The sequence below is a fragment of the Lepidochelys kempii genome, chromosome 1 (genome assembly GCF_965140265.1).
Source record: "Lepidochelys kempii isolate rLepKem1 chromosome 1, rLepKem1.hap2, whole genome shotgun sequence".
NCBI classification, from domain to species: domain Eukaryota; kingdom Metazoa; phylum Chordata; order Testudines; family Cheloniidae; genus Lepidochelys; species Lepidochelys kempii.
The window spans coordinates 320,529,892-320,555,623 of record NC_133256.1 but is presented as its reverse complement, the minus strand read 5'-3'; the positions used below and the strand labels follow the sequence as shown (position 1 = coordinate 320,555,623).

Below are 25,732 nucleotides of genomic sequence, written 5' to 3'. Positions count from 1 at the left end.
GTCCTTTTAAACTCCTTCCAGCTCCCAAAATCTTGAAAATATTAATTTATAACTTTCCAGGAAATTAATTTGGTATAATCAGAGTAAGTTGTCCACAATTTTGGTTATTTGAAACACTTATTTTTATCACAGATAAAATGTTAAGAAATAAAGAGACTGAAGCCCAGAGTTAAACCAGAAACTCAGTGTAACCTTCATTTTGGAGCTATTTAGGCTGCCTCTGTGTTATGATGCGCTACGTGTGCATGAAGATTCACAACAGGCTAGACTATTAATGACAGGTTTCAGAGTAGCAGCCGTGTTAGTCTGTATCCGCAAAAAGAAAAGGAGGACTTGTAGCACCTTAGAGACTAACCAATTTATTTGAGCATAAGCTTTCGTGGGCTACAGCTAATTTCATCGGTTGCATCAAGTGGAAAATACAGTGGGGAGATTTTATATACACAGAGAACATGAAACACTGTAAGGAGAGTGATCAGGTATTACCAGCAGGAGAGAAAAAAAAAAGACTTTTGTAGTGATAACCAAGGTAGGCCACTTCCAGCAGTTGACAAAAACGTGTGAGGATCAGTGGGGGGAGGGGGGGAATAAACATGGGGAAATAGTTTTACTTTGTCTCCCCACTGTATTTTCCACTGCATGCATCCGATGAAGTGAGCTGTAGCTCACGAAAGCTTATGCTCAAATAAATTTGTTAGTCTCTAAGGTGCCACAAATACTCCTAGTCTATTAATGAGATCCAATGTGCTTGGTGGTGCCTTAGGGAATTTCCATCTGATGCAGTCTGGCTGCTATTTTTGAAAAGCTTCACAGAAGTTTACTTAGAGAGAAGTTATCCAGCGCTCCATTATCTTTAGATTTTCTACATAAAGATATAGTAATTACACAAAAGTTACCTGAAAAGTCATATCTGATCGTACCCATCCACCGCTTCTTTTCACTGTCTTTTAGTATATCGCCATAAAAACCATAGCCCAACAGTGACACAAAGTATTTAAGAAATGTATTGTTGTGATGTATGGAGGAGACATCCAGAGGCTGAGAATCACCTGTTAACAGAAATTCCAGGCTTTATCTCAGTTAAAAGTTTCTTTGTTTCAAACCTGATACTAATTTTTAACATTAAACATTTTTTTTTTATTGAGAACAACCTTATAAAATATGCAACAGAGAAAAAGAGAAACATTCTGCAACGCTAATGATGCCATATATTGTTAAATGAGGAAAAATAATGAAGACACAAGGAGGCCAGTGTACTAATGTACTGGCCAGTGTACTGGGGGGGGCGGGCAGAGACAATAGCGGCATCTTGCTGAATCCTACCATTTTTGAAGTTGCTTAATGTAATGTATTTGAGCTAATTCTATATTTTAGCATAAGCAAAAAAAAGCAATACTTAAAAAAATACAAATATACACCTACATTTAATATCCTAGGCCAAACACTATGTCCAGAGCACATGAGGGCCCCAATTCTGCAAAGGTGTCCACAGGTGCTTAACTTTATGCTCACTTCAGTGGGACTACTCACAGTGCATGAAGTTAAGTATTTGCATAGATCTTTGCAAGATCAGGTTTTAGGATTACAACAGTTAAGCTTTCGAAAGCCGAGAAATGCTGAAATTAAGGTTGCATGCAAAATCTTAACACTGCTCTTTATACTTCTGCATTACAATAATTTTAAAGTACATAATCATTTATTTCTTGTTTACAATATTACCAAAAGTTAAAGTTTCAGAAAGTTCTGCTCATCCGAAAACAGTCGGTTAAAACAGAAATGCTCATCCAATCTTAATGCAGCTCTCTTTATTTATCTATCTATCTGATGCTAAAGTATGAGCTGTTTGCTAGTGAGATACACACACACACACTTCACTAGCAAACAGCTCATACTTTATTTATCTATTATAATCAAACTATATTCTTACACAACAGAAATGATGATCATTCTGGATATGTTAAGGTCTTGAAAAGAAGTTAATGACCTGTAAGCTGAAAACCTACCCACAATAATATGTAGTGCTGATGTTACTGGATCAGTGACACCAACTGTTGCATAACATATGCAGTCTGTTGAACCTGTAAAAAATAAATGCTTTTCATTTTTTATCTTTTAATAATAGAGAGAATACTGCTCTATACATGTAGTCGTTCAGCTAAAAACATTCTATTCTCTCATCACTTTTTATTCCCTTTTCCTAAATGCGGAAATAGAATAAAACCAAGCAATAATATGGATAGGAAAATTATAACAAATAAATTAGAATACTGATTTCCTCCTTGAGTGAAATTTACTCCTCTCTGAACAAAGTCCACATACTTCCATTTTATGCACTGAAGAATGCTGGTTTTGGGGAGGTAGAAGCCGATTCTACCTCAGCGAAAGGACAATGGCACAGTCTTTATCTCAGCCTATGGACAGGAGTGGCAGCTTCTGCCACTTTGCACCCCAAGTTCAGAAATTCCTGCTCACTGGAACCTCATTTAAAAAAAAAAAAGATAAAGCAATCCACTCCATACCAGTCAATTCACAGCATTAGGGCACAATTCCTTAGGACATAGGGATGCACCTTTAGGTATTGCTTTTTCATCACTGAGGCCTGATCTATACTACAGAGTTAGGTCGATGTAAGGCAGCTTACCTTGACCAAATTATGTCAGTGTCTACACTACAGCCTTGTCCTGCCAATGTAAGTGCGCTACTATACCGACATAATAATTCCGCTTCCGCAAGAGTTGTAGGGTTTATGTCAGTGTAGTTAGGGCGACGCAGTGTCTGTGTAGATACTGTGTTACTTACATCACTGTTAGCTCTCTTGCCCAGTGGAGCTGTGAAATTGAAAAGAAAGCTGGGCAGCTAGGCTGTAGCTGCCCTCCCTCTTCCCTGGAGAGCTGGGTGACTGGACCCTGCTTCCAGCTGGGAGCCAGGGCAAGAATGGATCCTGCTCCCGGCTGAGCGATGGGGAAGGAATCCCAAGCAGCTGGACCACGCTCTCAGCTGGGACCGAGGTGAGAAGCCCAATTGGCTGGACCCCACTCCCAGCTGGGAACCGGGTGAGAATGGACCCTGCTCCCAGCTGGGAGCCAGGGTGTGAAGTCCAGGCACCTTGGCCCTGCTCTCAGGGGCCAAGAAGCCCTGGCGGCTGGACCCCACTCCCAGGGGGCAAGAAGCCCTGGCAGCTGGACCCCCGTCTTGGCAGGGAATGGGGAGGCGAGAAGCCCCGGGCGGCTTCCCCTGCTCCCAGTGGGGAACAGGGAGCAAGAAGCCCCAGTTGGCTTCCCTCACTCCCAGTGGAGAACAGGAAGACGAGAAGCCCCGAGCAGCTTTCCACACTGATGGCGGGGAACAGAGAGGCGAGAAGCCCTGGGTGGCTTACCCCCACTCCCAGGGGGAACGGGGAGATGAAGTGGGAGGCGGCAGCTCGCCGAAAGCCAAGGAGCCTGTGGGGCATCCAGGCTTCCAGCTGGGAGACCAGGCTCTCAGCTCCCCACACTGCCCCTCTTAGGTCAGTGGAAGCACTCCTGGTGATGACGCACACCACCGACCCAAAGAGCATAGTGTGTACATGCACCACTATAGTAATCGCTGCCGTGGCTGTAAGTCAATCTAATATAGGTCAACTTAAGTTTTTAGTGCAGACATACCCTAACACATGAACGACTATTGCATGCATCATCCTCCTAGTCCACCAATCCTCACTCTTTTTTGAAAGGGCAAATTGATTTGGGGCAAATAGACTGTGTAAAGACCTTGAATATGTATTAAATATATTTAAGTTACTTATATTTTCACCCATTAATTTGATTGGGTCCTTACAGAAAATACTTGCAATCTTATTTTTTTCTGTACAAAAATCCCTTCTTTCCCACTTAAAAAAAATTTGTTACCACAGTACAAAATTACTGGTTTCTAGACTTTGTATAATTAGTCAGTAACTTTATCTAAGCATCTGGATTGCACAAATGTTTGTCTGGAGTAAAGATACAACAAAAACTGCAAAAACTAGTAGATATACCTGTGCCTTTGTATTAAAGTAGCATATTTATTATTAATACATACTTTTGTTTGGAAGAGGAACAGCTTGTGATAAATCCAATATACTGGAAAAGAGTTGGTATGAGACAGAGGTTCGTGGTCAAAAGGTCCCCCCTGTTCTTTGCAAACAACTCTCACCTCAGATCTGACAAACTCACTACACCAAACATGTCTTACAGGATATTAACCTATGTAAGGTACCTACAGAAAACTAATAACTTGTCAAGATTCATAATCGTGAGGTTTATGTACAAGTAATATTTAATGAATAATTTACTTATATTGAAAGCATGCTTTATGGACTTGGAGTAAAAATTAGTCACCAGGGGATAATGTGTGTTGATGATGGCCCATTCAAGCAGGAGGGAGTTACCACTCTGCCTATTTTGCTGGTGATACAATACAAAGCTCAATTGTTTGGGCTTGTTCAACCCCAAGATTTTCAATGGAAAACCATCAGAGGCAACAGCAATCAATCTAAACCTCTTGAGGGTAAAAAAGAAATGTTACAGCAAGACAGGGGTTCACCCTATCTATGAACAGAAATAAAACACTGTTTCAGTAGAACACTAAGGAGGGGAAGGTACCCTGAATCCTTTCGCTGTGGAGACACCTAGAGAAGCAAGGTGTTCTCATGAAAAATTAGATCCTGGTTCACGTGAAGCCAGCCACAGACTGAACTTGGGGGGTGGGTGCAGAAATCTACTTTTTAGATAACGAAGGTAACTATTAATAAGTGTAGGCTCAGGTTCACGTTTTATTATTTTGTATTGTAATCATTTGTTTTCATCACTCTCTCTTGCTTCCAGCAGAATCTTTATTCTTAAATAAACCATACAAGTGCTGTGTGTTAATCAGGGGCAGTAGATTAAGATAAAACTGGTAAACTGCTCCTGGAATTTCTGTTAGTAGCCAGTGGCAGGGGCTGGATATCACAGGGAAACAACTCAAAAGGACAAGGGGTGCACCTCATGTTAGTCTGTAAAGTGAAGTCACAAGCTAGAGGAAAGTGCTTGAGTGGCTGAAAAGCTGGTGGCATTGGGGAGCTGACACCCAACTAAATACAGGCAAGACTCTCTCATGCTCGAGGCAGTGGGTAACACGGTGACTCTCAATTCTGGATACCCTGAGAACCATTACAGTTGTTAAAACTAAATTTTGCTCTTTATAGCAGAGCAAATAATTCATATTCTATTTTTGTCCCTACATAGGCTGGAGGGTTGGGGGGGGGGGAATAATTTTAGCTTTGTGTAAATAGGTTTTGCTATTTTGAAAGGATATAGTGAATTTTTGCTAAATATTTAGGTTTTATAAAAACAAATGTTTACAAAATCTAAGCCCAAGAGATTTGTTTCCATGCATTTTTAAGATTCCAATAGGACCGGTTGTTTTTTTTTAAAGTAAGCCCCTGTTGTGTTTAAAACTCAAATAGTTCAGTATTGTACAAACACCTGTAAGCCTGCAAGTGAAGTTGACTAGAAAAGCAAAGTGTAAAGAAATGAAATTGACTCTAGTTTATTTTCAGTCTCCTCATTAATGCAAAGAAACCCAGCACACACAGTGAGTAGTACGCCTGATTTTTTCATCTTTAATAACCAAAGGTGTTTGCTGCAGCACAGATATGGAGGTTTTATTCAAAATGATTTTTTTATGTGACAGCATCCCTTTAATTTTCAGCCTCTCTTATGTACATGTATAGATATTTAACATACAAAACACATTTAGCATTAGAAGATAAAAGCATAAGAAGATCTATTCAATAAAGGAAAGCTATTTTATGCTGTTTGAAGTATTTCACAGGATTAATTTAAAACCATAACATAAAGGATGTATAAGATACATCCAATTTTAGCTTATAAAATACTGTGATTATTTCCCTTCAGGTGAAGAACCAGCTTTTAATGCAGACTGAGCAGGAGGAAACTTGCCTATGGGAGCCCAAACAAGGGTTAGGAATGTGCGTTGAGAAAGATCAAGGAAGATTAAATTAGCCAAGTCAAAGATAAGATCTTGCGAGGAACCAACACCTAGGTGAGACTTGCTAAGGGTCTGTAGGCCCTTCTCCTCCCCAAACTCCTCCAAAATTGATAGCATAAGCCTTGAAAAACACCTTTGTCCACCTGCCCGTTTTCAGACACAGCACAGACAAACTGGACAAAGGCCAAGTCAGACTACTCCATTTTCACAAGGCCAATTCAGATGCTGAGAAACATGCCAAAGGATGAATGATTCATGGATTTCAAATCTACTCTCCATTCTTTTTTTTAATCACTTCAGAGGAAACCAGGGAATACATGCTGGTAGACAGGGGCAGGGAAAATCCTTCCCTATCTCTCACTGTCCAGGAGACTGTCATCACCACTTCCACTTAAGGACACAAGAGAGGAGGCTGCTCCATCTCATATGAACATTTTGCAGAAGCTGGCCACAGTGATCAAGAGGTTTTAATGAGTAAGGCCCTGACAGCAAAAGGAGGCAAACACACATAATGGAATCACACTCCAAAGGAAACAGTAAGTGTGATGGAGGGACTTTTCTGTGAGACCAGCGCATAGTTCAGGACACATTGTCATGGGCAAGTGGTTTGGCACAGCACACAGAACTCCAATTTCTCTTTTAAGGTGGTGACAAACATGATGGATGGCAGATGGTAAGGAGCCAAATTTGGGGCTTCGTAGTAGCAATAGCTGTTCAGAGATTTGGCATGTAGAAATGCTATACCAAATCTTTCCATTTAATTTTGCCTGCAGTTTGTGGAAGACCCTGATGCATGCATGAACTCTATCATATCTTGGTTCAGTTAGGGAAGAAAGCAGATGACCCTCTAGTTATCCTCTTAGTTAATATCATAACTGCTTGAAGATCTGAATAGGATCTGAGCGTTCAGGTGTGAATTCCTTGTTTGTCACTTAGCCTTTCTGCCTTCATCTAGGTCAGGGATTTTGCAGTAGCTGAACAGAAACTTTAGTTCCATATTCAGACCTGGTCTAAGCAGATGGAACTCCAACAGTCAGTTAGCCACACAAGGTCTGAACAGTAAACAGCAGTGTGAAGCATTACTAATTTGATGCTCTCAGGTACTAGAGTATAGCCATCACAGAGAAACAAAACACTGATACAGCACATGGATGGCCCACTCCTTTAATAATTCTTCACATCATTCCAAGAGGGTATTGTGATGCTGACAAACCAGCTCAGATTAGAATCAATAGGCCAGTTCACCTGTCTGTAACCTTTAAAGGCATGTCAAGACGCACTGCAATTCAATCGTGTGTAAGTATCAAAGGGATGTTAAATGGGCTAGCAGACACCAGCTCCTTCACTTGTTTGGACAAGAAATCAAGGAAAATGGTGTTTGTATGCTTAGATCTGTCTATATCCTGTACTTAATTAGCCTTACGATCAAAGTTGTGTATATATCGCAAGGAACTAATGAATATTTCCTGTATTGTCCTCATTTATCTGTCCATGTTTTAATGAATGGCCAGTCATTGCCTAATGTAAATCAGTGTAATTGAATTATTTGTGTATGCATGGGAAGTAGGTAGTTAACTTCAAACCAAGGGTCTTTGGCTTAACACTAGAGACACTCTAACTGTCTGCATTACCTATACTGTGCCAATAACCTTTACCAAGCTGCTTCCAACTACAAATACTGGACCATGGGAATGATCCTGCTCTCTGATTCATTTCTGGACTGCCTGAACTCTGGGCGAGCAGCGAGAGATCTACGCATACAGACAGAGATCCTCAGAATTCATTTTTGGGAAGCCCTGTGGACTTATGAAAAGATTGTAACAGCTTCTACATCTATGCTATCATTTGGACTACAACCTCTAATTCACCTGTAATGTATATTATTTGCTTTAATTTCTTAACTCTCATTTCAATTTTTAAATTAATAAATCTTTAGTTAGCCAATCCTTAGTAAACTAACACCATTGTTTTGGGTAAAATACTGAAGTATCCAGTAACCAGCGGTGACTGATTGGTATTTGGAACTGGAATAACCTAATATGAAGTGGTTTTGGTTTTAATAACCTTACATCATAAAGTCCAGTTTGCCTGGGTGATAAACAGGGGCCTGTATTCCATGGTAAAACTAGTGTAGTGATCCAGGAATACTCTTATTACTGGCTTGGTGAATTTGGGGGTATTTGACCTATGTTCTGACAATCTATCCTGAGTCAAATAGCTGCAGAGGGTGTTATTTAGTGGTTTGCTCACAATGTATGTAAACTGTCTTGAGAGAGAATGACTGCTCACCACATGTTCCTAGCCCCGAACAGTTACTTGTGGTCATGGTTCGATCAGGGTACTACAATTGGCCACCTGTATGAAAAGGTGCTCCATAGCAATTTTATAGGTGTATGGCTTCAGTATCCAAGGCTCATGTGGTACAGTATACCACTGCTTAACCAAATAGTATGTGCAACACAGATTTTATCTGGATAATTAGGAGTTCAGATAATTGAGGGGGCAGAATCCATTCAGCAGCAGGGTAGCCTCCCATGTAACCAGGGGCTTGCTCTCTCTCTCTCTCTTCTCCTGGCAGCCTCCGACGCAGAGGTCTGCTCTGCCCCATTCACTTATTCCTATGACAGCAGGGCTGCAGAACGCTTGCTGTACTGCTCCCGGTAGGGGCAAGGTATGGGGCAGAAAAGAGACACCCTCCCCCCAGGACCCTGCTCTGCCCCCTCAACACCACAGTCTTGCTCCTGCACCTTGCACCTGTAGGGATCGGGGAGGGAGGGGGACAAAGGGGGCAGCAGCCCTATGGCAACACAGCGAGTCCTCTCTAGTTCATGAGAAAAAGATTTACCACTCTGAGGTGAAGAGAAGCCACAGGATAACACTGCATTAAACAGAATACAATACAACTAAAGTAAGAAGCTTACCATTTTCCCTTTCATGCACCTACACAAGTGTTTTAAGACAGATAGTGCACAGGCACCACACACCTTTTTAAATTACTCTTCAATCTAGTGAGTTGACAAGGGAGATTGGATACATTCTTGGAAACCGTTCTCTGTTGGCATAGAAGAACTCATACTACTTCTCTCTGAACATAGTAAGACACCAAAGTAGTGTTATATTTGCTTTCTTACAGTCCATTTGATGACACTGACAGAAAGCAATCCAGTGTTTCAAGAGACGTTTTACAGACAGGTGGATCCATTGTTACTGCATTGCAATATAAAAGTCTTTTGTCAAGTTGTTACTAGTGCTGGAACACTCCTAAGACAGTGAAATAGGGTATGTCTAACAGAAGGAGGGAAGGTATTCTGAGCCAGAAGGATTCTCTGGATTTGTAAGAGGTAGTTGAATGGAGAAGAAAATGGAAGAAAGTGCATTGGCAGAAGCAGGATACCCCAAAAGGAGAAAGTCAGTAAGGAAAATGTAATAGGAAGCATGCTGAGGTGTACAATAAAGCTGGGGATAGTGTAAGAGAGGAAACCAACAAAGCAAGAGAGAAGAGTAGTCCAAGAAGCCTGTCTGAAAAAAAGTGCTTACCCTGGTAGTACTAAGGTCAAAGGTACAGCTACCATCGCCAAATAGGGCTCTCCCTATTTTACTTCTAATGAATCTGAACTGGTCTCAAACTATCTTTATCTAGAACTATTATTCAGTTTTATATATTGATTTAAAACATGAAATACGACCCACATAAGAAGCATAATTCTACCTTAGTTGACCTTCATACTAGCAGAGTCATCACTTTTTTTTCCCTCCAGGGAGGTTATCAAATAGCTTTTTCCTTCCTTGCTTCATTGGTTCTCACTTACACTATCCCCAGTTTTCTTGAACATTTTACCCTGCTTCCTATTACATTTTCCCTACTGACTTCCTTCTTAAGGGTATCCTGCTATCACCACAGCACTTTCTTCAGTTTTCTGTGCACACACAGGGGCATGTTCTGTCTAGATGAAAAAAAAAAGTGTGGTCACAAGGCAGAAGAAAGATGAGTGATGGGCAAAGATATAGGTGAATGAAGTTATGAGGAGTTTTGATGACAAGAAACTTGAATTTGATGTGAAAGAAAAAACTGTTTCAAAAGCAACACACGTTTAAGTTGGAATGGGACATTTTAAATGTAAGCTGTGTGAAGGAAGGAAGGGAAAATGAAAGGTTTGTAAGTAGTGTGAACACTTAGTTTAACGCTGTGTTTGCTGGAAACTAAGAACAAAAGCTTCAACTAGAATAATGGTTCCTGCTACAAACGCATCATCTTACTTTTATCTGCTCTTAAATGGTTTGTTTAAACTCTGGGGTATATTCTGAATTTCCAACAAAACTTTAATTGCACACTCTCTCTTACTATTAGGGGGTGTCAAGCGATTAAAAAATTAATTGGGATTAATCGCGCTGTTAAACAATAATAGAATACAATTTATTTAAATATTTTTGGCTGTTTTCTACATTTTCAAATATATTGATTTCAATTACAGCACACAATACAAAGTGTATAGTGCTCACTTTATATTTATTTTTATTAAATATTGGCACTGTAAAAACAAAATAGTATTTTTCAAGTCACCTAATACAAGTACTCTACTGCAATCTCTTTATCATGAAAGTTGAACTTACAAATGTAGAATTATGTGCAAAAAAAAAACTGCGTTCAAAAATAAAATAAACGTAAAACTTTACAGCATACAAGTCCACTCAGTCCTACTTCTTGTTCAGCCAATCGTTCAGACAAACAAGTTTGTTTACATTTGCAGGAGATAAAGCTGCCCACTTCTTGTTTACGTCACCTAAAAGTGAGAACAGGTGTTTGCATGGCATTGTTGTAACTGGTGTCACAAGATATTTATGTGCCAAATGCACTGAAGATTCATATGTCCCTTCATGCTTCAACCACCATTCTAGGGGACGTGTCCATGCTGATGACGGGTTCCGTTCGATAATGATCCAAAGCAGCATGGACCGAAGCATGTTCATTTTCATCATCTAAGTCAGATGCCACCAGCAGAAGGTTGATTTTCTTTTTTGGTGGTTCGGTTCTATAGTTTCCGCATCGGAGTGTTGCTTTTTTAGACTTCTGAAATCATGCTCCACACCTCATCCTTCTCAGATTTTGGAAGGCACTTCAGATTCTTAAACCTTGAGTCGAATGCTGTAGCGAAATCTCACATTGGTACCTTCTTTGGGTTTTGTCAAATCTGCAGTGAAAGTGTTCTTAAAAACAAACACGTGCTGGGTCATCATCAGAGACTGCTATAACATGAAATATATGGCAGAATGTGGGTAAAATAGAGCAGGAGACATACAATTTCCCCCCAATGAGTTCAGTCTCAAATTTAGTTAACGCACTATTTTTTTAACGAGCGCCATCAGCATGGAAGCACGTCCCTCTGGCGTGGTGGCCAAAGCATGAAGGAGCATACAAATGTTTACCATATCTGGTACATAAATACCTTGCAATGCTGGCTACAAAAGTGCCATGCAAACATCTGTTCTCAATTTCAGGTGACATTGTAAATAAGAAGTGGGCAGCATTATCTCCTGTAAATGTAAACAAACTTGTTTGTCTTAGCTGAAGGAGGAGGACTGAATGGACTCATAAGCTCTAAAGTTTTACATTGTTTTGTTTTTGAGTGCAGTCATGTAACAAAAAAAAAATCTACATTTGTAAATTGCACTTTCACAATAAAGAGATTGCACTGCAGTACTTATATGAGGTGAGCTGAAAAATACCATTTCTTGTTTATCATCCTTACAGTACAAGTATTAGTAATAAAAAATATAAAGTGAGCACTGTACACTTCGTATTCTGTGTTGTAAGTGAAATCAATATATTTGAAAATGTAGAAAACCATCAAAAATGTAATAAATTTCAATTGGTATTCTCTATTAACAGTGCAATTAAAACTGTGATTAATAGCTACTAATTTTTTAATTGCAATTAATTTTTTTGAGTTAATTGCGTGAGTTAACGGCGATTAATCGACAGCCCTACTTACTATTAATTGGAAAGTTGGCATAGCATGACAGACTATATTGTAAAATTTCCCTTTTGTCCCACAATACAATACACTATACACAAGTTAATACACTAACACAACAGTTTCCAAACTTTTTCATGCCGCAGTCCCCTTGGGGCTCACCTCCAAACACAACCTTCCTGGAACGGAGTATTCAGGTTGGCTTTTCACAGATGAATGCTCCATCTTAGCAGTCTACTTTGAAAACTATGGGGGGTGACCAGGCCCAGATTAATCAATGTGCACTCAGTGCACTTGCACAGTGCCTCCATATCAGCCCCCCGCTGTGCAACAACCAGATCCAAAATAAAGGAATGGCCAACTGTGGTCTACAGGCCACATCCAGCCCACCAGAATATTTCATTTGGCCTGCTGCCCAATGTACAGGAAGGGGGTGGGGAGTGGAAATTTCCTCTTTTCCCCGATCTCGCCACATCACTCCTGCATCCTCCACGTGGAGCTTGTGACATGCTGCAGGCCACAGAAGGCATGTTGCTGCAGAGACAAAGCTCTATTCCTCCAATTGTAGATGGCGTTGAATAGCTGCCCCCAAACCTATTTGCTTAGAACTTCGTTGCATTTTTTCCCACCCTTCCCAGTCTTATGATCCCTCAAAAAGTATCAGATGCTAGACAGTATGCCTTTGCCTGCCACTTTTAAGATTTTAATTCTCCCCTCACTTGCCCCCAAAACACCCACTAAGATAATTAAATTGAGAACTGTTGAGTATAAAAATTCAATACTTGTCTACTAATATGTAAAAGGAAAAATGAATAGCTATATGCACTCTGTAAATGACAGATTACAGAAACAGATTTCCATTTGCAATATGACAATGTATAATATTTTTGTAGCCATAGTTCTGTCCCATCAGTGAAAGACAGCACTACAGAAACTCTAACCTAACAGACATTGCACTCAGGTGAGCACCAGGACTACCGCTGTGAGTGGGTTCACCAGGAATTAGGGGAGAATTCTTGCAACTTTTCCTCAAGTATGTCACTGACTGATTCACATGTGGCCATCTGGTGCCTATGATTTAAGAGGACCTGAAACCGAGCCTTAAGATTTGTACAGTGCACAGATCTATATAAATTACTGAAAATATTAATGTATACACTATACGTATGTATCCCTTTACCAATTTCCCATCTTTATTTAGGAATAAAACATTAAGAAAAGACTCCCTGCCTTTCCCCCTATTTCCAACATTAAAAAACCAAAACAAAAAAACCACATACTTTACCAATACTTATTATATATAAAGGATTTATATTTTAAATTTGTTCTCCAGAAGAGTGTGTAACATAATTTAGAGGTTAACTTCCTTAAACATGTTCATTAAATATATTTTTCAAAATCACTATTCAGATCCAAAAGTAAAATTATGACTATATTAAGAGAATGTGTTTAATATAAAACCTTGCAAAATACAGGACAAGGATACAATGTAAATTCACATACAGCAAATGGCTGTACAGTGGACAAAATGAAAGCAAAAAGCAAACAACTCACATTTATAACAAATAGACTATAAAGGATTGTACAAGAAAAGAACTTAAGTTTAATACTGTTTTAACATCAGCGAAGATTGTTTTAAAAACAGACAGGAAAAACGATAACCCCAAATATGTACATTTAACAAATGTCAGATGGTGACAAATTGGTACGCTACAAAAGCAAAAGCATTTCAACTCCATTTTAACCTATTCCTCCCCACAAAAGTATAATTATGCCATAACCTAAACATTAGAGTTATGCTTTTTACCAGTACCTTCTTTAGATCACTAACACCATAAACAGACGAATGTTTTCAGATGAGCATGTGTCAAACCCAGAATACTTTACTCAGACAAAAAAAATCTTTACTGAAGTCAATGGAAATTTTGCCCAAGCAAAGAGTTAAGGCATGAGAAAGCAATTCAGATTTTGTTCCCATAAGTTTAATTGAGTTGCAAATGGATACAAGTGTGTCTCTTCATTAGTATTAATAGGAGGAACACATGAAAATCTCTCCACAGAGTGATTTATATAAAGCTCCTCAGATATACAGTACCTTTGTTTTACTCACTACACTATAAGACTAAATGAACAGGCGTGAGAGTTGGGTAAATAACAATTAAAATAGTAAATGAGGAAATTTAATATTTATGTTCACTAAAAATACTAAATTTCAGAATTTTTCATTATTTACCATCAGCACACTCAGTGTTTTGTTGCTTATCACGACTAACTTCAAATTTTAGTAATTTACTCAAAGGCAGTCATGTGATTGTCAACACAGGATAATTCTGTGCCTTACCTGAACAATTGTATGCCCACACTCATCTGTAGTTCTGGAGATACCCCTGAGTATTATTAATTCCAGTATTGGAAGAGGAAGCCCTCCCTCCAGCCCAGAGCACATTTTGAATGGAACCTTAGGGATCTCTTTTTTTGGCTCTATGGGTCATTAATTTTCAAGTGCCAAAGATGCTCTTTGGATTAGTTTTGGCAGTTAAATCTACTTTGTCAAAGGACTTCACTTAGGGAAAAGTTTTGAACAATGATGCTCACTAGCAGTGGTCATAATTAGCCTGAAAAGGGTGGCTATCATAGTGAATTGGAATGGACCAGCACCTCACTGAGATATTGAAGGAAGCTAGCAGCAGGGCTTCTGCAGGCATTATGACTACAGAGCAAGAAGAAGAACATAATATGCACCCCTATCTGGATCCTGTGGACTGGCTCTCCGATGGTTCTACGCTTCTTGTGACAGAAGCATTGAGATAGAAGGAGAGGCTGTGGTTTCTATCCCACAAAACGGATTTCAACACTTGCATAGTTAGCCAGTGATGAAAACAGATAGAATATTGGGCTCCTTTCGCTGTACAGAATAAAGTGTTTAGCCTCTATTCAGTGGGTTTCAACTGATAATGCTTTCAGTGAGTGTTTGTTAGTGCGAATTTATAATTTTCCCTCACCATTCCTTTTTTTATAACATTTGTATTAGCATATGTAAGCCCCAGAACACTAAACAAGAAAGCAGTTCTTAGGCGCTACAATAATAATTTTATCAGATACTTTAATTTTTGCTTCCTCCCCCTCATGTAAATTCCCTCTCCCACAAACAAGACATTGCAGCCATCACTATTTATGCTGGCTCACCAATAGCTTTATGGAGCATTACTGTTCATATTTAATTCTACAGGCAGGCCTGACTACAGAAAGTTACTACATTAATAAATAACGTAAACTGAAAGTTAACCCTTTTTCATTCTTACCAGCAGGGATTATGCCAATCCTTATATTGCACTGGACTAATGGTGCTTTGGGATTATTTTGATCTATGCCAGAATCCTTCTGTATTCTTCCAATTAGACCATGCATCACTTCACTGAACATTCCGTCCCCACCAACACAAACAATACTGCCAGAAAACACAAGTTAGAATGCATGCTAACAGTCAAAAAACACATTAAATGTTCCAATTAGCACAAACGCCACTTACAGTCATCACTTTGTTCTCCCTATTCACCTTTATGATTTATAAAAAAGGGACACAGTCAACTTAAAACATTATATTTAAAACAAACAAACAAATAAAACAAGATAGCTGCAGGAACTACAGGAGTCCCCCTGCCTCATTTTGTAACTTTACAACAATTTTCTCCTGTGTTTTTAAAATGTGCTTTTTCTTTCCCCTGTTGCTTTGTGAACAGACACAAACATTAGTGGAAACTAACTATACAAGTAAAACACTGAAACAGACTGTACACAAAAAGCCCTCAAATACAAAATTAAACAAAGTAAAAATTCCTCCCCTCTTTTTTAATTGGTATGTTTATAAATAAATTTGTAAGTTAACATATGTAGTTTCAGAAAGAAGTACGATATTTGTATTCCTTTAATATGCAATTCCATTTAATCTGTTTTTTCTATTAATTTTAAATCAACTGCTACATCACACACAATTACTATCAAAAGACATACTTTGAATCCTGAACTGAACATTTATACATTTAAAAACCATGTAAGTTTATAAAATGGTAGACAATTGGAGCCTCAAGTCTCAAAAGTACAAAGGCTTACATATTAGCTAAAGTGACTTATCCTTCTTAACGTGGCTGAATCCTGAAATCTTAAATTGTCTTGTTACACAAAAGCATAAAAGAGTTGGATAGATCAAGATGACAATTCTACAATCTGACAACAAATAGTTTTAAATGTCTTCAGAAGCAAGAGTTTGTTTTGCAAAATTAATCCAGTTTAGCTAAAGTAGCAACTATAGTTAAAGCTCAGGACGGACAGACTCAAAGTCTGTAGCCAAGAGTAACACCAGAAACAAAGTATTACATGATGGTAAATAATATCTGGTCTGTGCATAAATATTAACAAAATGCACCCCCTTAAAAATCTTAAAGGGGCACAGAGCTATAATTAAAAAAAAAATCTTCCAATGAGATGCACTATGAGAATGAGCCTAGTCAAACCTTCAGAAAATTGCATATTAAATCCCTAACATACACATACAAGCAGTAGAAAGTTATATATGAAAACAATTGGATTAGTACAATTACTCTCTAATTTGTTCAGTGTGTACTCTAACTTGCAGAACCTATTTCTATTTTGCACCCATTTCTCATGCAGAATACTCCTATTGCATATTCTGCACCATCTGTATGAAACAGACCAGTATGGGGAATAGGCACTCACAGTACAGATCAGAATAGAATTTGTTCTCACCATCATTCTCAACATACAGACCATTATGCTAATACACTTTTTCATGCTATTTGTTGATCATTTAAGCATTTAAATTCTGTCATCACTGAACTGCTGCACTTTCAAAACTGATCGAACTCTTGGCACAGAGTAGAAAAATAAGCAGTTAAGGGAAACTCCTGCATATAGACAATCCACAAGTGATATTTATCCTTTGAGAGAACCCTATTTTTGCTCCAGTACTGGAGTCACAGTCCTATAAATATATGTTAGCTTCTGCTCAATACTTGCTCTCTATGCCAAATACCTTGTTTTAAAAGAAAGATACAGTTTCTCAGTTGTATATTATTGAGCTACATTCTACCTCAAAAGAAAAAGCAGCTGCCAGTTTCTCACCTCCTTAAGTATATTCTATACCCAATCAGACCCTTGACATATTCCTGCCTCAACTCTAGATTGGATCTATGGCACTGTGAAGGCAAGGAATTGGTTTGGAAATAATGTAGGACTGAAATAACGATAATCTTATCCCGCTCTCAACTAACAGTAAGTACAAATTCAATATTGCCAGGACAAAACAGATGCCTCTCTCTTCTGAGGATAATCCCCATTGCCAATAACAGAGACCAAGAAATTCATGGTATATTACTTTGACTCAAACTGGAAGTGAATACCAGAATATCAACATGCAAAAAATGGTGCTTTAGTGAAGAGTTTTCATACCTCCAGAGCTATTGCTCATTTTAATTAAATTCTTATGAACTGTCATCCTGGGGCCTGGCTATTATGGAGATATCTGGTAGCAGTGACAATTTTTATGCTGAAGTATCTAATGAGTAGGTAATAGACATAGACAGGTTTGAAAGGTTTTTTCTAACTGGAGAAAATGTGAAATAGCTAAACAAATATTTGTGGCAGTCATGTATGCAGTGGGAACCAGAAAGGGTCAGAGGTGCAGTCAGCTTGATAACTGTCACTATTTCTTCTAAAGATCAGACCTTCACTGTACCTGAATTATCTACTGAATTACTGTAAGACAACTATTTTTGCCTTTTTTTTTGGTGTTGTTTCTTTTAGACAGTTCAGATTTTTCTCTCAGCCAGATCAAAGAAGTTCCAATTAAAAATCTAATGTTCTATCAACTTAGAGAGATCAAATGAGATATTCAGGAATAATAAAGACTACACACAGGGATATCTGGCTTTTTCTTAAGGAAGACTTTGAACAAAATACTGGGAGTGATTTTCTAGGAGGATAGGTCTTGCGCTGCATTAAGAGCTACTATATTTGGTCACTGCCACACCCTCCCAGAAAACATGAGGGAGAAAACTCATTGTGAGGATTGTTGGGTACAACATATACTAGACTACATTTTCAGAGGGTCAGTTTCCCTTTCTACAGGTGTGTAGATTTATCCCCACAACTGGCTTACAAACATGAAAACAGCACTTCAACCCACCTGTAAATTCACCCCTTTATTTTGGAGGTAAGGTAGCCATTCAGTCCATAGCTAAGGCTGAAGCTAGTTTTAAGGTACAAAACCTATTTTCAAATATCCACTCCATAACTTCTCCAAAACACACAATTTCCCTAAACTTAACATTCCTCATTTTATTGTAGAGTAGAATTTTTCTGGGAAGTCAGAAAAGGAGTTTAAAAATTTGTGGTGTTGAAATTTTTTTCCTGTTGCCATCGTAAAAATTATTCAGTATTTTGGTTCATCTCTCCAAAATGGCTTTTCCGAGAAATCACGGGTTTTGTTTTATTTTTCTGGGCTTCCTCAAGAGAAATATATTAGTATTCTGATGGAGTGATGACTGGTGGTAGTAGTAGTAGAAGAGTTTAAAAATATACAGTGCTTGTGATAGGATGCATATAGTTCACACTAACATTGAAGTGGAAGAGAGGGACAGGAGAAGCAGAGTCTTTTATCCATGTTAAACTTTACAGGGGAAATTTTCAAAAGAGCCTAAGGGATTGAGGATTTGTATTCTAAACTATCCTCCTTAATGCTTTCCTTTTCTAGATATAGAACTTAAATACTAAAAATTTGTGACATAACTACTTTTGGCTAAAAGATATGTTCTTTAGTACTGGAAATCAAAATCCAGTCCAATGATTGGCATACCAATATGGCAGTGATGGAAAGGATCTCCAATCATAATAAAAATGATAAGTTCATTGATATATGGGTAGACTCTATAGAAACAGTGGAATACGTTGGTAGGCCATGTTATGACTCCTCCTTCCCTCTCCCTTTCTTCTCTAGATTGTTTCTTTCCCTCAGTCACCTCTATTTTTATTACCTTTACCAATCTAACTTTTACACACAAAATTAAATACAAACGATAGAAGTCTGATCCTCTGTATGCTAACTTTCACCATAGTGTTTGGGTCATTTTAAATTATAATGCTTTACATAAATATTCAATTAAAATGGGGGGAAAAAAGACCAGAAATGGTTACTTACTGTAACTGTGGTTCTCTGAGATGTGATGCAGACATATATTCCACTTAGGTGTGTGCGCACCCAGTGTGTCAGAGCCCGAGCCTTTTGCCTAGCAGTACCTGTAAAGGGGCGGTGCTCGTGCCTCGGAGCTGTGGCCCCTCCTCTGGCTATGTGAGGCAGCGCTGCCCCGATTCCCCCCTCCACCCGCTCAATTCCTTTCCACTGACAACCCATGAGAGGAGATTCCAAGGTAGAGGGGATGGAGAGTGGGTCAGGAAATACATGTCAAAGAACCAGTTACAGTAAGTAACCAACCATTTCTTCTTCTTCAAGTAGATGCAGATGAATATTCCACTTAGGTCACTCGCGAATAGTACACCAAACCGGAGGCGGGACTCGAAGTCTGCTGCAATAGGGATTACGGAACTGCCCTTCCAAGACCTGCATCCAGTCTGGAAGCTGCAGTAATAGCATAATGATCCATAAATGTATGTATCGACAACCACGTGGCTTCCCTGCAAACGTCCAGTACGGAAATGTCACGATCAACATCACTTGTGGCTTCGTAGAGTGAGCCCGTATCTGCTGAAGACGTGCAGTGAAAAGTATTTCATATGCAGCCTTGATACAGGATGTTATCCATCTAGAGATGGTCTGTGCAGAGATTGCTTGTCCCTTCATGTGGTCCGAACAGGCAAGGTAAAACATGCAACAGTTTAGTCCCGTCTATACATAGGGATTGGATATATTGGAATTAGAAAAGGTTCAGAAAAGGGCAACTAAAATAATTAGGGGTATGGAACAGCTTCCGTATGAGGAGAGATTGAAAAGACTGGGACTTTTCAGCTTGGAAAAGAGACGGCTAAGGGGAGATACGATTGAGGTCTATAAAATCATGACCGGTGTACAGAAGGAAGTGTTGTTTACTACTTCTCATAACACAAGAACTAGGGGTCACCAAATGAAATTAATAGTCAGCAGGTTTAAAACAAATAAAGGAAGTATTTCTTCAAACAACACACAGTCAACCTGTGAAACTCCTTGCCAGAGGATGTTGTGAAGGCCAAGACCATAACAGGGTTCAAAAAAGAACTAGATAAATTCATGGAGGATAGGCCCATCAATGACTATGAAACAGGATGCGCAGGAATGGTGTCCCTAGCCTCTATTTCCCAGAAGCTGGGAATGAGTGACCAGAAATGGATCACTTGATGATTACCTGTTCTGTTCATTCCCTCTGGGGCACCTGGCACTGGCCACTGTTGGAAGACAGGATACTGGGCTAGATGGACCTTTGGTCTGACCCAGTAGGGCCATTCTTATGTCTATATAAAAGGCTAGACATTGCCTGTTATCAAGTATGGAGGTGTTGATCTTCTGGGGGAAGAGTGCAGCTTAGGGAAAAACACTGGTAAATACGCAGCCTAATTCAGATAAAACAGAAACCACCTTGGATAAAAACATTGGGTGTGGGTCACAGCGTTACCTTGTTCTTGGAGAACTGTGTGAAAAGCAACTCAGCCACCACAGCCTGCAACTCGCACACTCTTCTTGCCAAAAGGATGGTTATCAGGAACGTGGTTTTCTGAGACAGGATAGGATACAATGGACTTGAACAGAGGGCCCATCAGAGCAACCAGAACCATGTTTAGATCCCACAATGGACGGGTTCTCAGACCAGAGGATGCAAGTGGACAAGCCCCTTCAGAAATCTTGTCACTATGGTATTAGAAAAAAACCTGACTTCCCTTGAATTGGGGGATAGAATACTGATATTGCTGCCAAACGCGCTCTCAGTGAACTGAGCACAAGTCCAGATTTCTGAAGATGTAACAAATATCACAAGATGTACTGGGTGGAGGCCTCTGTCAGGTGGGTCCCATGGGCCACACTGAGAACCTGTTCCATTTCACTAAGTAGGCCATCCTAGTGGAGGACTTCCCATTGTTGAGTAGCACTTGTTGGACAGGTTCCAAGCACTATTCTTCCTCATTTACCCATGCAACAGCCATACCATGAGGTGCAGGGAGCTGACTGCAGGATGGAGGGTGTGGCTCTGGTTCTAAGTGAACAGGTCAGGATGGAGAGGAAACAATATGAGACATTTTCTTGGAGGAACTCTACATGGATGCGCAGTGAAAAAGGTTCTTGTACACCTTAAAAATCCTTTGGAGCAGAAGAAGATGAACCAAGCAGCTCAGCATCATCCAGCAATGAGGACTAAGGGAGGAAGGACTCAACCTCCATGGGGAGGAAGACCTCTAATGCCCAGGCTTGCGGTTGATCCAAAGCCATCACTGTCAACCTGGTGGGTGACTGGCTTTGAATGGGATGAAGAATGGGATCTCCATGAACAAGTAGCATCCCACTGAGTTCAAGGCCACTGAAACGGGTAGGGCATTGGTGGCCAATAGGGGGCTGAGACAGGGACCTCCACCATGGCCAGAGCACACACGCCAACCCTGGAAGCTGTACTGGTCCACTGGCAGCCCCCAGAGTTAATCAGGTGACAGGGAGTGGGAGGATGATGACTCCGACTCTGAATCGGAGCCTCAGGATCTCAGCAACATTGGTGGAGTGACACCAAAGGGAGCCAATCGGCAGTCTGATTCATCCATCACCTAGAAAGTGGCAGAAATTAGCACTCCTGATGTGGCAGTACCAAGCATGCTGATGGCACAGGTAGTGTTGGTCCAAACATAGGTGACAACTCCATGGGTGCTCCGGGGCTCAAGCACCCACAGAAAAAACAATAGTGGGTGCTCAGCACCCAGGAGCCAGAGTTTGAGTGTGGAATGTGATGAGTTCTCTGCTGCTACAACTTCTGCTCTTGGGGAAGGGAGTTTATAAACAGAGGCAGGGTGATTAAGATAACAAAAGGCTTGTTATTAAATTAAATAAAGGATCTTTAGATGACCCTGAAAGCATGATCAGGCACTCCAGTTAAAAGAGAGGAAACAAAGGGCAGGAATAAATGGTCCATTTTCAGAATGGAGAAAAAGTAAATAGTGGTGTCCTACAGGAGCTTGTACTGAGCCCAGTGCTATTCAACATATTCATAAATAATCTGCAAAAAGGGGTAAACAGTGAGGTGGCAAAGTTTGCAGATGATACAAAATAACTCAAGATCGTTAAGTCCAAAGCAGACTGCAAAGCGTTACAAAGGAGTCACATAAAACTGGGTGACTTGGCAACAAAATGGCAGATGAAATTCCATGTTAAATGCAAAGTAATGCACATGGCAAAACATAATCCCAACTATACATACAAAATGATGGTGCCTAAATTAGCTGTTATCCATCAAGAGAAAGATCTTGGAGCCATTTGCAGTACTCTGGAAACATTATGTTTCCAGAGTACTGCAAATTTATAAGAATCCTTCTCACCATGTCTGTATCATCCTGAACTCATTCTCCAACTTCAGAAGATTTAAAAATTATCTCCAGTCATCAATGGGAGAGCCACAACTGAATAATGTAGCTGTCCTTAACGTGCATCAAGACAATACCAGGGAATTAGATGTAAATAAGATTGCTGACAGTTTCATCCAGAAAGCTACAATGAGACATAATGTCTTTAAACTGGGACATTAGTGAAGACAGCTTGTAAGTGATTGCAATGATTTTAATATACTGTAATTTATGATAATGTATTTATGTAATTCATAAGAATTGAATTATTAAAATAGTAAAGATATCAATGACACATTCAATAACTAGAATATGGAAGAAGTGTATAAATATGGAGAAAATAACCTCTCCCCAAAACTGGCAGAGTGCCCCCTTCCACTCCCCCCGCCCCACACTCCTCTTCAAAAGCACACACTGGCAAAAACAAAAGTCAGTGCCTATAGGTCCAAGTGCAAACAGCAGTACCAGAGCGAATCGACATCAAGGATGGTGAAAGCCACCAGTGGAGAATCTGCAGTGTCAAATGCAGCAGGGCTGAAGACAGTCCTGTTGCAGAGGTCCCCTGTACCAATTCTGGTACCAGCTCCATCCTCACCACGGGGAGGGGAACGTCTGGATGCCTGCCAACAGACACGAGGGTTCAGCAGTTCACTCCATCGGAGGGGCTATACGTGGCACAGCCCTGGGAAAGTCCTGGACTAACAGGGAGGTCTAGACCAAAAGGCAGAGGTCGTCTGCGGCTGCCTCGTATGCTGATGACATGGACATGGTACCAGCATCTCCCTCATCAGTACTGGACTCAACAGATACCCGGAGTCTGAACCAGAGTTGATGGTACAGGGTTTCTACCCTTCGCATTTGGTACCAGGGAAGGGTCAGAAGTATCCATGCCATTCTGTGCGCCAGAACCAGTGCATGCTTTTCCTGGGGGAGGCAGAGGAGCTGCCCCACGATCTGGGGCAGTCATGATTGGTCTTATAAGACCTCTTCCTCAGTGCTGGCAACAGAACAGCTCCTCTGACTCTTTGGAGATGCGCCTGTCCTGGAATGAGAAGCGGCAATGCTCTCCAAGCCCAAGGGTGATTTTTGGCCTGAGGAGGGCCTCAGTACCGGATCAGGCTGCCTGGCCTGTACTAGTAGGTGCTGCATGAGGCGGAGGTCCCATGTCACCTGAGTCCACTTCTTGAATGACCTACAGATCGAACAACACTTTTCAAGTTGGGCCTTGCCAAGGCAAAGCAAGCACTATGTGTGGGAGTAACTATTGGGGATCACTCCTCCACATAAAGGACAATGTTTAAACCCCGGTGAGGGAATCACTGGGACCACTATCCACTGACTACTAACTAAAGACATACAATCAACTAGACAAAGACTAAATGTGAGACTACAACCACACAGAGCTCAGACTCCAGCCACAGGTGGTGAGAAGGAACTGAGGGGCGTCAGGGTGGTGCTGCCGCAGCACATAGCCAAGGAAGTGGCCACAACCACAAGCCGTTAGCACCTCCTCTCTACAGATACTGCTAAGCAAAAGTCTCTGGCTCCAGCGCGCTGGATACACACACATCTAAGTGGAATACACATCTGCATCTACTTGAAGCGGAATTTTTAGTACCCATTTAAAAAGCCAAACTGGGCAATTCAAAAACAGCAGCACTTTGTTAAAGAGCAACGTAAGGACAAGTTTTGGTGGAGTGCTGCCAATATTCAATATTAATGTTCTTTACAATGTTCTTGCATGGTCTGAATACATTTCCATTAAACCATAATACCAAATAATCCACGTATTTCATACCACCAAACAGATCGATCATTCCAATTCTATTTAAAAATATATTTTCATTTCCCCAACACACCACACTGTAAGAAAACAGAATTCTGATATAATTGAATATCACCCCTTTTGAATTCTATACATTTAATACAAAGTCAACAGCAGTGTTCCCTCTAATTTTTCCCACCCATGTGCGGAATGAATTTTGTTATGTGCACCAATATGGAGGTGATATATGACACATCACCTTCATATTGGTGCACATAAAATTCATGTGGTTGCGTGGGGCTGAGGGCTCTGGCTGGGGGTTCAGGCCCTGGGGTGTGGCAGAAGGTTGCAGTGTGGGGGGATGAGGGCTCTGACTGAGGGTGCAGGCTCTGGGGTGGGGCTGGGGATGAGGGGCTCAGGGCTGGGGCAGAGGATTGGGGTGCAGGAGGGTGAGGGCTGAGGATGAGGGATTTCAGGTGCAGTGGGGCTCCCTGGGGCTACGGTGGGAAGAGAGGACTCCCCCCAGCTCTCGCTCTCCCCACACAGTAGCACCTGGGCTGAGTGGGAGAGGTGCCTCTCCCCGGGCCAGGTCACCTGGCCCACTCAGGTCTGGGGCTGGGCTGGGTTGGGGCTGTGGGAGAGGTTCCGCAGCAGGTCTGGGGCTTGGGGAGAAGCATCTCTTCCTACTGCAGCCCTGAGCACCTGCACGGTGTTTAATAGGCAGCTGCGTGGCTGTGCAGCTTAGAGGGAATTTAGGACACCAGTATACATCCAAAAGCATAATCCCCAACTACAGAACAAGTCAGGAGCAAAATTAAAATGGAGTGGTGGCTAAATCAGGTGAGGTGTACCTACTGGTAAAGGATTACTTGGCAATGGGGAAAAAGTGACTGGATCCTGTAATTATTCATTGCCAGACTTTTTAAAGTTTTAGCTTTTAAAACAAAGTACAGAAATTTGGAATGAAGTGTAATATTGAGTGGTGGTTGAACTCTGCTGAAACGTGCTTATGACTGTATCTGGTTTTAGGCCCTGATTCACAAAAAACTTAAGCATGTGCTAATTGAATTGGGGCCTTAATTTAAGTGTTTTAGTGTGTTTATTTGGTACATAAAACTATAGACTAACTTAGCATATAAAGTTCACGTAAGTGTAAGAGGAGGTTATTTACCTGTAACTGGAGGTTCTTCGAGATAGGAACCACACATCTGTACTCCACTGCGGATTTATGCATGTGCACCATGTGTCCGGAGCCAGAGAATTTGAAAGTAGCATCCGTTGGTCTGCACATGCACCCTGGCTCACACCTCATGCCTCCGATTGAGTTGATAAAGAGCAAGGCGGACTGACCACCTTTCCAGTTCCTTTTACACCACAAATA

General features: G+C 40.6%; 1 protein-coding gene across 8 annotated transcripts in view; it reads right to left on the bottom strand.

The window, feature by feature from the left end:
* Positions 1 to 25,732, bottom strand: part of CERK (ceramide kinase) — a 74,622-nt gene that overhangs the window by 17,611 nt on the left and 31,279 nt on the right. For 6 of the 8 annotated variants that reach the window (XM_073328366.1, XM_073328365.1, XM_073328359.1 and 3 more), the window contains 3 exons: positions 15,287 to 15,432; positions 2,004 to 2,078; positions 897 to 1,049 (listed from right to left, as the gene is read on the bottom strand). In XM_073328366.1, the coding sequence (XP_073184467.1) occupies positions 897 to 1,049; positions 2,004 to 2,078; positions 15,287 to 15,432 (374 nt within the window). The remainder of the gene's footprint in view (positions 1 to 896; positions 1,050 to 2,003; positions 2,079 to 15,286; positions 15,433 to 25,732) is intronic. The other 2 variants (XM_073328364.1, XM_073328367.1) reach the window with 2 other exon arrangements.